At 45.6% G+C, this 17,776-nt stretch overlaps 1 protein-coding gene across 1 annotated transcript; it reads right to left on the bottom strand.

The window, feature by feature from the left end:
* Positions 1 to 9,321: 9,321 nt before the first annotated feature.
* LOC147116012 (putative G protein-coupled receptor 148) lies at positions 9,322 to 17,195 on the bottom strand. Its single transcript, XM_085989489.1, has 2 exons — positions 17,105 to 17,195; positions 9,322 to 10,896 (listed from the first exon to the last, which is right to left on the bottom strand). The coding sequence occupies exon 2, from the start codon at positions 10,599 to 10,601 to the stop codon at positions 9,579 to 9,581; it is 1,023 nt and encodes a 340-aa protein (XP_085845615.1). The 5' UTR covers positions 10,602 to 10,896; positions 17,105 to 17,195; the 3' UTR covers positions 9,322 to 9,578.
* Between the last annotated feature and the right edge of the window lie 581 nt (positions 17,196 to 17,776).

The following is a 17,776-nucleotide window of genomic DNA, read 5'->3' as shown; positions in this document are numbered from 1 at the left end:
TCAAAAACTTTCCAATAGAGTGGATGTGAGGGAGTTTTTTTTTCATTACCAAGACTGACTAATGAATTGCTTAATTACAGTTTTTTATGAGGAAACATAATTAAAGCCAACTCATTAGAATCTTAATAGCTTTTATCTCAGACCCCTTTTTAACATGCATTAATACACATGCTTTAAAACACGTTTAAAGTAACTTTTTTCCAAATCCTTTCTGCAGAAAATGGTCAAAAGATCCCGAAACTTGACAATTATATACTGTGTTCTTACTCAGCACTTAATGTATACTGAGCCTTTATTATATAATATTTCTTGACTCAGTACCTAATATGTCCTGGACCTGTGCCTGTGTTATATAATATATTCCAATTTGGTACGCAGTATTAATGAGTCTATATTATATAATATATTCTGACTCGGTAACTGATATATATTGACCATATATTGTATAGTATATCCTGACTCAGTACCCAGTATGTTTTGATCCTACATTATGTAACACGTTGAGTCAATAGCAAGCTTATCATTTCCAAGTAAACAACTGCTGGTTGTCACAAGGTAAATTTGTATTAATTGTATCACAGATATCAATCATCCACATCACCATGCAACATTGATGTGGCGCACCGGAAGACCTCTGCTACCTGTCAACACTATCGCACCTGTAAAAAAAAGCACAGAACTAAAACTCTCCTTTGAAGATCACAGGCTGTGTTACAAAAGCAAACATCCTGAGGTGGTTTGTGGCTTTAATCAGATGATGTTCCTGAAGTTTCTCTCTCAGACATTGTAACATGATCCAAACCAGTTGTTTCGATTACTGCCTTGTGCTCACTCCCATCTGTCCATTATTCCATATGGAATTACAAATGGAGTATTTCAGAAAGGCAAAATTCTAAACCGTTCGAATCGATTCCCCAGAAAAAAAAGCAGCCAAAGTAAGCTTCCCCAATGAGACAGGGATCGAAATACCACAGTGGTAAAGTGAGGATAGATTCATAGAATCTTACAGCACAGAAGGAGGCCATTCGGCCCATCGTGCCTGTGCTGGCTCTTTGAAAGATCTGTTCAATTAGTCTAATTCTCCTGCTCTTTCCACATAGGCCTGAAATTTTTTCTTCAAGAATATGCCCAATTCCTTTTGAAAGTTACTATTGAATCTGCTTCCAACACCCTTTCAGACAGTGCATTCTAAATCATAACCACTTGCTGTGTAAAAAACATTTCTCCTCATCTTGCCCCTGGTTATTTTACCAATTATCTTAAATCCGTGTCCTCTGGTTTTCAACCCTTCTGCCAGTGGAAACAGTTTCCCCCTAGCTACTCTATCAAAACAACAACAACTTGTATTTATATAGCCCCTTTAACGTAGTAAAACGTCCCAAGGTGCTTCACAGGAGTGTTATCAGACAAAAATTTGACACCGAGCCACATAAGAAGAAATTAGGGCAGATGACCAAAGCCTTGGTCAAAGAGGTAGGTTTTAGGGAGCGTCTTAAAGGAGGAAAGAGAGGCGGAGAGGTTTAGGCAAGGAATTCCAGAGCTTAGGGCCTAGGCAACAGAAAGCACGGTCGCCAATGGTTGAGCGATTATAATCAGGGATGCTCAAGAGGCCAGCATTTGAGGAGCGCAGATATCTTGGGGAGTTCTGGGGCTGAAGGAGATTACAGAGATAGGGAGGGGCGAGGCCATGGAGGGATTTGAAAACAAGGATGAGAATTCTGAAATCGCGGCATTGCTTAACCAGGAGCCAATGAAGGTCAGTGGGCACAGGGGTGATGGGTGAACGGGACCTGGTGCGAGTTAGGACACGGGCAGCCGAGTTTTGGATCACCGCAAGTTTACGTAGGGTAGAATGTGGGAGGCCAGCCAGGAGTGTGTTGGAATAGTCAAGTCTAGAGGTAACAAAGGCATGGATGAGGGTTTCAGCAGTGGATGAGCTGAGGCAAGGGCGGAGACAGGCGATGTTTTGGAGGTTGAAATAATCGGTCTTAGTTATGCTGTGGATACATGGCCGGAAACTCATTTCGGGGTCAAATATGACACCAAGATTGCGAACAGTCTGGTTCAGCCTCAGACAGATGCTAGGGAGAGTGATGGAGTCGATGGCTAGGGAACGGAGTTTGTGGCTGGGACTGAAGACAATGACTTCAGTCTTCCCAATATTTAATTGGAGAAAATTTCTGCTCATCCAGTCCTGGACGTCGGAGAAGCAGTCTGACAATTTAGAGACCGTGGAGGGGTCGAGAGAAGTGGTGGTGAGGTAGAGCTGGGTGTTGTCAGTGTACATGTGGAAACTGACGCTGTGTTTTCGGATGATGTCGGCAAGGGGCAACATGTCGATGAGATGTTCATAATTTTGAACATCTCGATTAAATCTTGCCTTTATCCTCTCTGCTCTAAGAACAATCCCAGCTTCTCTAGTTTCTCTACATAACTGAAATCCCACATGCCTGGTACCAATCTAGTAAATCTCTGCAGCTTCTCAGATCACCCCTCAATTTCCTATACACAAAGGAATACAAGCCAAGTTTATGCAACCTGTCCTCATAATTTAATTCTCTAAACCCGGGTATCATTCCGCACTGCACCCCCTCAATATATAAATATATCAATATATCCTTCCTGAGGTGCGGTGCCCAAAACTGAACGCAGTATTCCAGATGGGGTCTGACCAATACTCTATACAACTGAAGCATCACTTCTTCCCTTTTATATTCCCAGCCCCTTGAGTTTAAGATGCTGGCTATAAGAGTGAATGGTGTGAATGAGAACATTTTGAAAATATGAATTAAACTGAAGGTGGATTGACCACAAGTCCAGGTGATGTAGCATGCGCTGCCATCATGCTGTCATAGAGGAAACACGGTTGTTGTCACGACTATCGAGCAGAGGTTCATTGGCTTGCTTAGGTCTCCCATCACTTGGACTTTCATTGTTGGCAGCACAGTTGCTCAGGAAACATTGCTTAGCGCATAATGGACGAGAACCCAGCTGTGTTCAGCATAAACATTCGGTGCATTAGGGGATCAATATACATGGTACAAGAAACTCTCGTTTAAACGACACCTAAATATCCAGAATTCTCGATTAACCGGCAAAATACTCACGCCGAAAACAACACCTCAATAACCGGAAACGTTACCGAGTCCGAGTCTCCTGCGGTAGCCGAGTTCGCCAGTGGGGGTAGTTCTCCAAACTGCCACTACTCGGCTTCTTGGCGCTGTCGGATGTCGGAACACCTCAATCCCCCTCTAACAGGAGTCTGACTCTCCCACGCCGCCAGTCGTCTCTTCTGATCCGCCATTTTACAGGGGTACTGTGCATCTCCCACGCTGCTGGTAGTCATTGCATTGCATTACCCTCAACTGGCAGTACTGTACTTAATCAAGCATCTTCCACCATCCATTTAACACAACATTCTGTAGGCGAGTACCCAATTACTGTATACTGCACATTTCTTGATTTTTTTTATTTTTCTTTGTTAAAAATAGCCTCGGTAGATAACCCTCTCCGTCATCCGGAATTTTTGATCAACCGGCAACACGCAGGTCCCGCCGGTGCCGGATACCAAAGAGTTTCCTGTACCTTTGTGCAGTAACAGAGTACACTAAACACTAAATAATGCAAAGAGACTTCCGCTGAATGTGTAAATAGCTCAATTAATATTAACAAAAGATTTTTATCAGCATGTTTTCAAAAGGGATAAAACAGTAAAATTTTTAGCTTGGTCCAGGCGCACTGCGAGTATTAGCTCTCTCCTTTCTGTACAGACTCTCATCATCCATCAGATATTGTTTCCACAAACTTCTAGAAGAAAAGGGAATTAGTTAAAAGTGAGATGATGGAGAGGAAGTTTGGAATAACAGGTAGCAAGTGACCCTACATTAAGAGCAAATCCTAGAAAAAGAGATAATGGATAAAAGAGTGAGTCCGGGAGAGCGGAGTGAGTCCGGGATAACGGAGAGTGGGGTGATCCGGGATAACGGAGAGCGGAGTTAGTCCGGGATAAAGGAGAGCGGAGTGATCCGGGATAACGGAGAGCGGAGTGATCCGGGATAACGGAGAGTGGAGTGAGTCTGGGATAACGAGGAAATAGAGATCAGAATGAGCCTGGCATACCAGGAAGCATACAGCTGATTGAAACTGGAATAATGGAGAAACAGATAGCAGAGTGAGCCTGGAGTAACAGGAAGCATAGAGCAGAATAACTCTGGAGAAATAGGCTGAAGTGAGCTTAACGCACAGCAGAGCAAGCCTGGAATAACATAGAAACAAATAGCAGAGTGAGCTTGGATTAACAACAATAATTTTAATTTATATAGCACTGTAAACATAGAAATACGTCTCAAAAAGCACGTTACAGAGGCTTAAGGAAAAATGGACAGTGAGCCAAAGAAGGAGTTATTAGGAGGGATAACCAAAAGTTTGGTCAGAGATGAGTTATAAGGAGGGTCTTAATGGAGGAAAGGGAGGTGGGAAAGTGGATTCATTTAGGGAGGGAAATCCAGAATGTGGGGCCTTGGTAGCTGAAGGCACGGCTGTCAATGGAGGGATGAAGGAAAGGGGTGATTGCACAGTAGGTCAGAATCAAGAGAAACAGAGAGGTCCGGGCAGGAGGTGTTATAATGCTGGAGGGGAATACAGAGATAGGGAGGGCAAGGCCATGGAGCAATTTAAACACAGCTATGAGAATTTTACATTTGACATGTTGGGGGACTGGGAGCCAATGTAGATTATTGAGGACAGGGGTGAGCGGGACTTGGTGCGAGATAGGATATAGGTAGCAGATGAGTTGAAGTTTATGGAGGGTGGAGGATGGAAGGCCGGCCAGGAGAATATTGGAGTAGTGAAGCCTGGAGGTGGCGAAGACATTGCTAAGTGGAGATATTATTAAGTGCTTCCATAATAATATATTACACTTTACATTTTTCTTTATTTCTGTGAGGTCCTATATGTCCCTCAATCAATAACGCGTAAGACAATTTTAGCAATTGTGTAAAGTGGGAAATACAAGAAGAATGAAGACGTACGAGCTGTCCATTCCTTTTGTGCCATGTCTGCCAAGCCACACATTAGCCTCAATACCTTTGCAGATGTGCTCAATCATTTTGATGCAATTTCTAATGGAAAGTCTTGTTAGTGTGTATGTGGTGGGGGCGGGGTGGGTTGTGGGTTCATGGGCAATTATTTTAATGGATGAGTTATATCCAGGAGTCACTCCCTTCCCTCCGATGCTAGAAGAGTTTTTGCATTCATTATATATATACAATAACAACTTGTATTTATATAGTGCCTTTAACATAGTAAAATGTCCCAAGGTGCTTCACAGGAGTGTTATAAGACAAAAAATTGACACCGAGCCACATAAGAAATTAGGGCAGATGACCAAAAGCTTGGTCAAAAAGTTAGGTTTTAAGGAGTGTCTTAAAGGAGGAAAGAGAGAGGTAGAGAAGTGAGAGGTTTAGGCAGGGAATTCCAGAGATTAGGGCCTAGGCAGCTGAAGGCATAGCCACCAAAGGTTGAGCGATTATAATCAGGGATGCTCAAGAGGCCAGCAGATATCTCGGGGGGGTTGGAGGGCTGGGGGAGATTACAGAGATAGGGAGGGGGCGAGGCCATGGAGGGATTTGAAAACAAGGATAAGAATTTTGAATTCAAGGTGTTGCTTAACCGGGAGCCAATGTAGGTCAGTGAGCACAGGGGTGATGGGTGAACGGGACTTGGTGTGAGTTAGGACACGGGCAGCCGAGTTTTGGATGACCTCAAGTTTACATAGGGTAGAATGTGGGAGGCCAGCCAGGAGTGCATTGGAATAATCAAATAGTCAAGTCTAGAGGTAACAAAGGCCTGGATGAGGGTTTCAGCAGCGGATGAACTGAGGCAAGGGCAGAGACGGGCAATGTTACGGAGGTGAAAATAGGCAGTCTTAGTGATGCTGCGGATGTGTGGCCGGAAGCTCATTTCAGGGTCAAATATGACACCAAGGTTGCGAACAGTGTCATTCAGCCTCAGACAGATGCTAGGGAGAGCGATGGAGTTGGTGACTAGGGAACGGAGTTTGCAGCGGGTCCCGAAGACAATGGCTTCAGCCTTCCCAATATTCAATTGGAGAACATTTCTGCTCATCCAGTACTGGATGTTGGACAAGCAGTGTGTCAATTTAGAGACCGTGGAGGGGTCGAGAGAAGTGGTGGTAGAGCTGGGTGCCATCAGCGTACATGTGGAAACTGATGCTGTGTTTTTGGATGATGTCGCCAAGGGGCAGCATATAGATGAAAAATAGGAGGGGGCTATGGATAGGTCCTTGGGGGACCCCAGAGGTAACGATGCGGGAGTGGGAAGAGAAGCCATTGCAAGTGATTTTCTGGCTGCGGTTAGATAGATAAGAGTGGAACTAGGCGAGTGCAGTCCCACCCAGCTGGACGATGGTGGAGAGGCGTTGGAGGAGGATGGAGTGGTCAACCGTATAAAAGGCTGCAGAAAGGTCGAGAAGGATGAGGGGGGATAGTTTACCTTTGTCACAGTCACAAAGGATGTTATTTGTGACTTCGATGCGTGCCGCTTCAGTACTGTGGCAGGGGCAGAAACCGGATTGGAGGGATTTAAACATGGAGTTCCGGGAAAGATGGGCACGGATTTGTGAGGCGACAACACATTCAAGGACTTTGGAGAGGAAAGGGAGGTTGGAGATGGGGTGGTAGTTTGCAAGGATGGAGGGGTCAAGGGTTGTTTTTTTGAGGAGAGGGGTGATGACGGCAGGTTTGAAGGAGAGGGGGACAGTACCTGAGGAGAGAGAACCATTAACAATATCAGCTAACATGGGAGCCAGAAAAGGAAGTTGGGTGGTCAACAGTTTGGTGGGAATAGGGTCGAGGGCGCAGGAAGTGGGTCTCATGGACAAGATGAGTGTGGAGAAGGGAGAATATAGCAGAATCCTAACACAGGAGTTGTATACTAGATGCAAGACTATTAATATACTGTGTGTCACACTTACTTCCTGTGTCATGATTTTGTGATACTTTTGTCATAGTTTCACTGGTATTTTAGTTTTCAAAGCACTGTTACCATCAACAAATACGTTATAAGCTATTATCGCGCATGCAAAACCAGCAGAGATTAGGCAGTGGACGCAGCAGGGGGTTTTATTGAATCCAAAAACTTTCAGGTGACTTATGATGGGTTGGGATAGAGATAGCAATTGAGGAGGAAAACTGAGGGGAATTGGGGAAGATGGAATAAGCTGAGGAGGTATTGAAGGTGAAAGGAGAAGACCATATCTGAATATTTAAATGTTAGGGTTGCATTGAATGTAAATTGGACTCTCTGCCACTTCACAATTTCCCACCTCACATAGGAAGGAAGATGGCGGAGAGCATGCGGCTTGTAAAAGGTAAAAAAACTCTACAGCACTACCATGTGGCCAAAGCCTGCAACTGCATGCAGACTTAAAGCATTTCCCCCCTAAACTGTGGAAGATCAAAGGGTTTGTGACAGCCGTAATGTTATCAAACTCCACTAAGTTGGGAGAGTCCTACTCAGCACCACCTACAGGCATTACAGGGGGAAACAGTTACCTCCAAACCAAGGTGGACAAATGGTTAAGGCTCCTCATCCTTTAGGTACAGGCTTGAATCCGGGCCATGACACTGGGGCAGTGATGGCTGTTAAGCTTGCAGCATTGCATACAGCTGGGCAAATCCTGCCAATTTGGCATACACGAGGGAGCAGGGAATAGAGCGATATGGGGGCCAGGGTGGGAGGAGGTAATTAGAGTAGGAGGAGGCTCATGCGAAGTATAGACCAGTTGGGCCGAATGGCCTGATTCTGTGCTATAGACTCTACAAATCTAGCAGGCAAGTGTAGGCATAATTAACATGCAAAACTCTAAAGGAAGTGTTTACATGAGACTTTTCCGTGGAAAATGTGACAAATTCAATAATATATAGATGGTTCTTACAATTAGGATAAGTTACCCTTTCTACCTCCCATACTCCGCTGTCTATCTTACAAATGCAATGCAATGTTAAAATGCCGTGTGATTCAGCTCCCTTTCTCCAACAATATTCTGGTTTCACAATGTCCACAAATTATTAACTGATCTGACAAATATATATGTTAAGAATCTATATATATGTATGTACAAATAAAAGGCAGCATATCTCCAGTGATTTATTAAATATATTTAAGGATTTGTGACAGTTCTCCACTTGTCTGTCATTTTATTTTTCAAATGTTTCCAGTAAAAGATTCTTTAAAAAATGGAGCGGCAAGGTCACATTTTGAGGTACGGACCAATTAGTTCTAGATCTGGGCTCTGGGCAGGAGCCCTTAAAGCAGAACAGTCTTCAAGCATGTCAATCCAATATCAGTGTTTTATGGTTGTCCAGACTGGCTTTTGACAGTTGCTCCAAGCTTTAAGAGATATCCCAGACTTAGACGGGCTGAGAAGCAGGTAGAGGCAACATCACAACATCATCAACAGCCCAAATAAACAATGGCCCTGAAATTCCAGTTGGGGCCAAGGCAGAATCCCAGCAGATCTTGTATCGCAGAGGGACATTTTCCGAGGCCCATTAAAAAACACAAATCTTTGTTCGGGAAAGCTAATCGATCGCAGAGGGAATTGATCACCTCCCCAACAGGCTCGCTTGCTCCTTTGGGAGCTGATCCGAAGAAGGTACTTTTTCATGGGGTCTCGCCGGGCCTTCTCTCCTCCGTTGGAGTAGCATAGCGACGCTCTGACATTCCGCCAGTGGTTCAGGCTGGGCACCGCTGATACGCCGTTGCAGGAATGAGCAACCCACCCCAGCCGTGCACGTGACCCCTTCACTGGGATTGGGGACCTGGAGCTAGTATGGGAAGGGATTCCACTTCGCCTCACTTGAGCCAGTAGAGCACCCAAACCTGTGACCTCTACCACCTAGAAGAACAAGGGCAGCAGGTGCATGGGAATACCACCTCCAAGTTCCCCTCCAAGTCACACACTGTTATAAATCTCATCATTCATCAAGAAACTACTCGTGAAATAACGCTGGACGGCCAGCTGGTGGCGCTGTCCAAGGAGTATAAATACTTGGGCGTCGGCCCCTAGACCTCCATGTTCTGAAACAAGTTGATTAAATTGACGTAATAAAACTCACTACGCACTTGGCTTGAGCATAAAGCAAGGCTTTAATCAACTTGTTTCAGAACATGGAGGTCTAGTTGTACTTCACTAGTTCCTTGTCTTACAAAATGTCCATGGGAAGCTGGGGCTGACGCCCGAGTATTTATACTCCTTGGACAGCGCCACCAGCTGGCCGTCCAGTGTCATTTCACGAGTAGTTTCTTGATGAATGATGAGATTTATAACACACACCATCCTGACTTGGACATATATCGCCGTTCCTTCGTTGTCGTTGGATCAAAGTCTGGGATCTTCCTATCTTAACAGCACTGTGGGAGTACCTTCACCATACAGACTGCAGCAGTTCAGGATGGTGACGCACCACCACTTTCACAAGGGATGAGCAATAAAATACCAGCCTTGCCAGCGACGCCCATATCCCAAAAATTATTTTTCCAAATATTTTGGACCCCTATGTGTTTATTGAATGTACGCGATGCCTTCTCTTGATGAATAGCCTCTTGACTGTCTCTGCTAGTTCTCTGTACCTCAGCCCATAAAGGTAAGGGCATAGCAGCCGTGGGAGCATCATGAAAACTTGACTGTTGATGCTGGTGAGCCACATTCTGGTGCTGTGGTTGATGAGGTGTGTGCCTTGGAATAGTATTCCAATGCCAAAAAATATACCGGGAGCGAAATATAGGAAGAGCATGATCCCATGTATCAGCCGTGTCATTCTTGCCCTGGAGTTGACACTGTTCCAGATCCCCAATCTCCTGGTTTTGCAGTACAGCATGATGTAGCAGTACAGTACCAGCGACAAGCATATCAGAATACTGCACATGAGGAAGATGTGGACACCCAATGTCAGCTGATGGCTGAAACAGGCTGAATCTAGGACCAGCATCACGTGGCACAACTTGTGCTGGTGAATGAGAGCCGATTGCTTTGCCAAGATCACAGATAAGAGGGAGAACGGATACATTGATGCTAGAATCCAAATCACGATTACAAGTTTGACAGTCCGCGACGGGGGTACGAGTATCATGTAGCGCAGCGGCAAACTAACCGCTACATAGGTATCAATGGCCATAACGGTGATGGTAATGATGCTGCTGGCGTAGGATATGGTTAGGCCACTAACTGCGGCATCACAAAGGAACTTGGGAATGCACTGCTGTGCTACATTGCTAATGGCTATAAAGCTGTTAAATAGTAGGAAAATAAGGTCGGACACCATCACGTTGGCCAGAAGCAGATACCTCGTCTCCTGGCGAAACTTTTTTTTTAACAAAATAAGCACCAGGAGCAGTGGGTTGGCCGACAATGTGCCTGTGAGACACAGAGCTACAGATATCAGCAACAAGTTTAAGCGCTGGTAAGGGATACCTTTCACTGAGTCGCTGCAGTCCTCACTACCATTGACAGCTTTGGAAAGCACATTGCCCGACAAGGTCACTCTAAAATTGGAAACATTGACCCCAAGAAAAGCCATTGTGTGTCCAGTCGGATGGAACCAGCATTCAGAAATGCCAACCTCTCAGCTTGGTGTTGACGCGATGATCTTCTGCACACTTTCCGATCGCTGACTGCTGATGTACTTTTCCCTGAATTTGGGACCTGAGTCACAAAAGCAAATTTCAGCCAGTCGCAATGATATGGTTAAAGGGACATGTCAATATTTTTACTGTGCACTTTCTTTCTTCACCAATCGATATCCAGCTTTAATCCCATCCTAGGTCGGCAGGCTTGAGGGCATCATCTGACGCTTGATTCTCGTCTCTTGATTTCTGTCAATAAACATTGATATTATGAACATCTTGATTGAAATGTAGCAGCAAAGTTGGCAGAAAGTGTTACCAAGCCGTTAATATTAGTGGAAATTTTAAAGAGAGATTCACAGACATTCCAAAATCAAACAGTAACAGGGAATTAGAATTGCCTCCAACATCACCTTGTCCAACACCCACTTCAGTTGAATTATATTTAAAAAGTGTGTGTTGCTGAATCTATTGGCGATATATATGAGGAAGAGGTTACTGAGATCGCTAGATTTTTGTTAGGTAAGGTTATCAAGGGATATGGAGCAAAGGCGGGTAAATGGGGTTGAGGTACAGATCAGCCATGATCTGATTGAATGGTGGAACAGGCGCGAGGGGCTCAATGGTCTACTCCTTTTCCTATGTTACTGATATTGAATGTCAAGCTCTTGCTGAGCCTCCTCCACCAGGAATAAATTGCATGGATTTTCTCCAACGTTAGCAGATCGAGAGGGCATCAAGATCAGAATTGCTCACCCTGCACTCCTGGCATCTCATACATCAGTCAATGGGAGCTCACTGTTCGATGAAAGGGTGAGATGGAAATCTGGCACTGACTGTAGTGATTTAAACACCTGCAGCAGCAATTTGAAGGAGAGGGAGATTTTTGGCAGACAAATCACTGGCACCAAGGCTGAGACGAGCCCCTCGATTTGCCGATGCTGAATACAATATATGCAGGGGGTCCTCAGGAGTGCGTCAGTGTTTGCAGGCGGTACGGGGAGCATGTCAATATTTTCAGGAGGTTCTCAGGAGTATGTCAATATTTGAAAGGGGTGCTGGGAGTGTGTCAATATTTTCAGGAGGTCCTCAGGAGTGTGTCAATATTTGAAAAGGGTACTGGGAGTATGTCAATATTTTCAGGAGGTCCTCAGGAGTGTGTCAATATTTTCAGGAGGTGCTGGGAATGTGTCAATATTTTCAGGAGGTGCTGGGAATGTGTCAATATTTTCAGGAGGTGCTGGGAATGTGTCAATATTTTCAGGAGGTCCTCAGGAGTGTGTCAATATTTTCAGGACGTGCTGGGAGTGTGTAAGAATTCGCAATAATTTACAGTTCTGAAGATTCATGTTTTTTTGATTAAAGTATCCCTGGGCAATGTGCTTTTTAAATTTCCAGGGATAAAATGGCTGTCACACCACATGGCCGAATGACAAAAGAGGTTTGGAATGCAGCTTTCTGTGTCTGGAAGTAAGGTTCAATGAAGACAAAGGACAATGCTTTGTTTACAAAGCAATTGAATGCTATTAGCATTTGTTTGTATATCGAGTGGATACACCTAAACTGCAGAAGAGACTCTTTGTATCTTGAATGGGTTTCCAATCACCCAGTACTGGACTATAGAGCAGATGTATCTCCCTTTTGTTTCAGCAAAGGGAGCTCTGAAAATCACATTAACTCAATCTAACCACTTTGAGTTAGCCTATCACAGCTTTGGGGTTAATTTTGCACACAGCCCTTGCAAAGCAGGATGTGAGGGGCTCACCAGGTATAAAAAAAGGGCTGAGCAGCCAGCTCGCCCTCTTGACTCTTGACTCTCTTGACTTCATGGTACCATAGGTGAGCTTTCTCTCTTTCTCTCTCTCTCTCTCTCTTCGCTGGACCACATGTCGGCAGAGTTTCTGACTCCACACAAGGCAACCTAGCAGGAGTTAAGGGGGGATGGTGATTTAAGGGAATTGCTAAGATTGTTTAAATACATTGTAGCCATTGTATCCCTCGTTTTTGCCGTGTGTACCCCCTTGATATATAGTTTTACAATTTTACTGTGTTCGTGTGGGATAGTTTGATATTGTGATTATAGTTTCTTTTAGTTAATAAAGCTTGATTTTTTTCTCTCATCCAAACCACGTGTTCTGTTTTAATATCATTAATTATAAGTTCCTCCACTCAGAACTAAAGGAGGGGTAGCGATTCGAAACCGCTGTTTGTAAATTGGTTTAGAGCGCAGCAGCAAAAAGACTGCTGGCCAGGTAGATTACCTTAAACCAGTTTAAAAGAAGCCCCCGGAATCCTTACAATGGCGAGCCAGGTAGGATTGGAGGTAGTTTTTGATTTAATAAGTGGTCTGGATCTGGTGAAAGCATCAGCTCTTGTTTCTCTCGTTTTCAGTATGTGGGTAGCCCTGCGAATTTTAGCATCAGCGTGTAGGCTCACCTATCAGGGTATAGGTGGCTGGGTTAGGAAGGGTGTGATGGGAGAGCAGGAGGAGTTTAAAGAGGCCAGAGCTAGTGGTATGAGGGTGCAGGAAGAGAATGCACGCCTCACACTAGAGGTCACGAAATGCCAGGCATTTATAGAGCGCCTTGTGCAGGAAGTCACAGAGGCGAGGGACAGTGAGATGAGACTGCGGGAAGAGAATGCCAGGTTTGGTGAAGCAGATCATGGCCCCTGTAGGGCAGAGATAGAAAGTCTTAACGTGGCTTTAAAGGCAGCAAGGGGAATGATTTGCATGACCAGCCCGAAGGCAGGTCAGCTGGATTTTACTGGCAGCCCAAATCAAACCGCCCCACAGGCAACACCCAGGGAAAGGCTGGCTAGGGAATTAGAGATCCCAAGTCAGCAGCCCACAGCTCCGGGTTTTGAGGAGCTCTGGCAGCAAGGAGGGGTGGACAATGGGGTGGTAGGAGAACGCCAGCAGGTCCCGCTAGGCAGGCGGGGACCAGGACCAGTGTACCCCCTCCGACAACGGAGGTACGGTCAGCCCGTGAATAATAATGACCCAGGGGCTGTTCAGAATACCTATCTGGTCCCTTATGATACCCCACAGCTCAGGGGTATGGCGAAACATATTCCCATGCTCTCTGAAAAGGGAGACCCCTCACTGCACTTCCAACAAGTAGACCAGGCAGCCGGTGTTAACGGCTGTGATGATGAAGAGAAAGCCAGAATGTTGCTTTTCTCTGTGGGTAGTAAGCTCTATCAGACCCTTTCGGCTGAGGCCAAGAGAGGGGAGAAGGGTTTTGAGGACCTGAAGGAGGAAATACTGGAAGCCATGGGTGCGAACGACGGCAATCCGTTCGATCGCGTAGGGAGAACCCTGCAGCAGGAAGGGAAGACTCCACAAGCATTTGCAGACAGGCTGTGGCCAGTCTACAACCGTGCATGTACAGGGGGACAAGATAGGGCACAGCTGAACCAGCAGCAGCAGACCCAATGGCTTCGTTGCCTGGTGTACAATTGCCTGCCCCAGATAAGAGCAAAGGCCAACGCATGGTTTGACCCCCGAGACCCCCTAGTAACCGAAGAGACTGTAATCCGGCAGCTCATGGTGACATTTAGGAATGGGAGGAATGGTGCGAGCCCCCAGCAGAAGGGTAAAGTCCACGAGGTTGAACCTGGGGCTCAGTATAAGAAAGAGTGGCACCAGGAGGGGAACAGTCCCTCCCAGGCTCGGTTAAATTGCTATGGGTGTGGGAAAGACGGTCACTGGAGAAAAGACTGTAAGAATTCCTGGAAGAATAGCAAGGGAAAGAATCCCCCAGCCCCAGCCCAAAGAGTAGAGACAGGAATCTCCCCCGCCTCAGTCGAGTCGCTACTGGAAGCAATGCGGACTCTCCTGACCAACCAGGGAAAGGTAGCAGCCATCAATGGTGCTGCAACCCCCTCGCCCACCTCTGCCTCCCCACAATGACTGGCCGGTATGCTGGTCAAAGAGAGTGCACGTGCAGGCACTTTCTGGGACCCATATGGGTCCGGGCCAGTGGCAGTGATTACAGGCAGGGATGGGGCACAGAGAAATTCAGACAAATTGTACAAGGCAAGTTCAAGTTCACTGCCTGTAAAGACAGGCACTGTGGCCTATTTAAAGGAGCCAGCTTCCCAGCCCGCTTCTAGAGGGGTCCCCCCCATGATGTGGAACCCTGCGGGGGCAGGGATAGCAATCCCTCTTGCAGGAGACATAGGGAGGGAGCTGACACCAGGTTTTAAACATGGGGAGGAAAATTTCCAGCCACCAGCCGCGGGTGGTGAGAGTATACCTGCCCCCAGCACAGGAGTAGGCAGGGAAGAGCAGACAAACCCAGAGAGAGATTTGCACCGGCAGGCTGCCAGGTACATTATACAGTGCGGGCTATTTGGACATGGGGGAGAAGGTTCCCAGCCAGCTGGGGCTGTGACCCAAGCTCAGGGTCTGCCAGCCAAAGTTTCCCCCAGAGAGACACCCCTCAGAAGGTCTCAGTGGGTGCCCCAGCCTAAGAAAGCATGGTCACCCACTTTACAGTGGAGTAGGACGGTTTCCCGAGCCAGGGAAAAGCCAGAGAACAGAGGCCCCCACTCAACAGCCATAAGCTGCGGGGGACCAGAGACAGGAGGCAGACCAGCTTCGCTGCAGCCAGCAGCAATCTGCGACAGTGCCAGAGATTAGACGGGCCGTCCGGAGACGGGCGGCATTTGTATTATAACTATGTGTGTGTATAAAGCTTGATAAGCATGTTGTTTAATGATTTTTTGTATTTTGTGTTGCAGCCCCAAGTTGAGCAGAGGCGTGAGGTCCTCTCCGTGCTTGGGACCAGTTTGTGACAACTCCAAGTTGAGCAGAGGCGTAGGACCCTCTCCGTGCTTGCGATAATTTTTGAGTACATTGTGTAACTAAGATTGCAACATTTTGTAATAACTTATGATGTAAAAAAAAAGGTGATTGTAAATTTGGTTTACACTGTATAATTTTACAAGCGTGTAGGGGTATGAGACCCCTTAGTGAAAGCTGAAGTATCTGTAAGATGCCCACCGTACCATGGTTTTTTTCTTGAATTTAAGGGGAATAGACGGGACGGGGATCAGTGGCAGATAGCTATTAGGTAAATACAGGGGATGGTTGTTTGTGGGGGGTCAGAAATTATTGCTCATTTCTTCAAGAGGATACTACAAGCAAGCTGGAAGTATCCAAGGGCGGACTGTAAGAATTCGCGATAATTTACAGTTCTGAAGATTCATGTTTTTTTGATTAAAGTATCCCTGGGCAATGTGCTTTTTAAATTTCCAGGGATAAAATGGCTGTCACACCACATGGCCAAATGACAAAAGAGGTTTGGAATGCAGCTTTCTGTGTCTGGAAGTAAGGTTCAATGAAGACAAAGGACAATGCTTTGTTTACAAAGCAATTGAATGCTATTAGCATTTGTTTGTATATCGAGTGGATACACCTAAACTGCAGAAGAGACTCTTTGTATCTTGAATGGGTTTCCAATCACCCAGTACTGGACTATAGAGCAGATGTATCTCCCTTTTGTTTCAGCAAAGGGAGCTCTGAAAATCACATTAACTCAATCTAACCACTTTGAGTTAGCCTATCACAGCTTTGGGGTTAATTTTGCACACAGCCCTTGCAAAGCAGGATGTGAGGGGCTCACCAGGTATAAAAAAAGGGCTGAGCAGCCAGCTCGCTCTCTTGACTCTTGACTCTCTTGACTTCATGGTACCATAGGTGAGCTCTCTCTCTTTCTCTCTCTCTCTCTCTCTCTCTTCGCTGGACCACATGTCGGCAGAGTTTCTGACTCCACACAAGGCAACCTAGCAGGAGTTAAGGGGGGATGGTGATTTAAGGGAATTGCTAAGATTGTTTAAATACATTGTGGCCATTGTATCCCTCGTTTTTGCCGTGTGTACCCCCTTGATATATAGTTTTACAATTTTACTGTGTTCGTGTGGGATAGTTTGATATTGTGATTATAGTTTCTTTTAGTTAATAAAGCTTGATTTTGTTCTCTCATCCAAACCACGTGTTCCGTTTTAATATCATTAATTATAAGTTCCTCCACTCAGAACTAAAGGAGGGGTAGCGATTCGAAACTGCTGTTTGTAAATTGGTTTAGAGTGCAGCAGCAAAAAGACTGCTGGCCAGGTAGATTACCTTAAACCAGTTTAAAAGAAGCCCCCGGAATCCTTACAAGTGTGTCAGTATTTTCAGAGGGCCCCAGGAATTGTTTCACTATTTGCAACAGGGGTTCTGTAGAATTTGCCAATATTTGCAAGAAAAACAAAAGAAAGATTTGCATTTATACTGCACATTTAACGATGCTCCAAACCGCTTTACAGCCAATGAAGTGCTTTTGAAGTGTAGGCACTGTTGTCATGCAGGAAACATTAGTCCTTGGGAGTGTGACAATGGCCCGTCATTTCCGATAGGAGGCTTCCTATGTGCAGATGCCTCCTATCAGAAAAAAATCTACCAACTTACCTGAGGGTTCCCGAGGTCCGGACACTTCCGATGCTGGGCCTCTCCACAGTTGAAACGCGCAGGGCCCACATATCCCAGGGGCGCAGGCAGTTCGCAAGCGTCCCTGGGATCACGTGGGCCAGGCCAGCCAATAGGAGAAGGGAATCTCCTTTCATACTTTTGACAGATAGACCCGTCAAAAGTATGAATGGAGATCAGTGAAAAGACACACTAAAACATTAAATACATTTTTAAAAACCATCACGTTTTTAAAATCAGTTAAAATGACATTAAATTAAATATTTTAAACAAAAATTAAATTTTTTGAAAAAAATAAAGTTTTTTACGGGGCTAAAAATAAACTTACCTTTTTTAAAAGGATTTCTAAGGGTTTTCAGCGGGCGGAGGTTCTGCAGAAAGCGGAACTCTCTACCCGCTGAGGCCCTTCTCCAGGGCAGGTGTCCGATCTGTTAAGAGCATTCTTGACAGATAGGAAATGCCGGTTTTCAGCGCATGCACTTCGCATACCCGAAACCGGCATTTCCGATGTCCCTATGGGTGTGTACACAGCGCATACACACCCGTAGGCATCGGAAAATACAGGCCAATCTTTGTCAGGGGTGCCACAATTTAGTATTTCAGGCTGGTGCTCTGGCGCCAGGAATTGCATCCGTCAGAAAATCGGAGTGTACG

This window comes from Somniosus microcephalus, chromosome 6 (assembly GCF_052327205.1).
Source record: "Somniosus microcephalus isolate GS21.2 chromosome 6, FLI_Smic_1.0, whole genome shotgun sequence".
Taxonomy (NCBI): Eukaryota; Metazoa; Chordata; class Chondrichthyes; order Squaliformes; family Somniosidae; genus Somniosus; species Somniosus microcephalus.
This window is presented reverse-complemented; position numbering and strand designations above follow the sequence as displayed.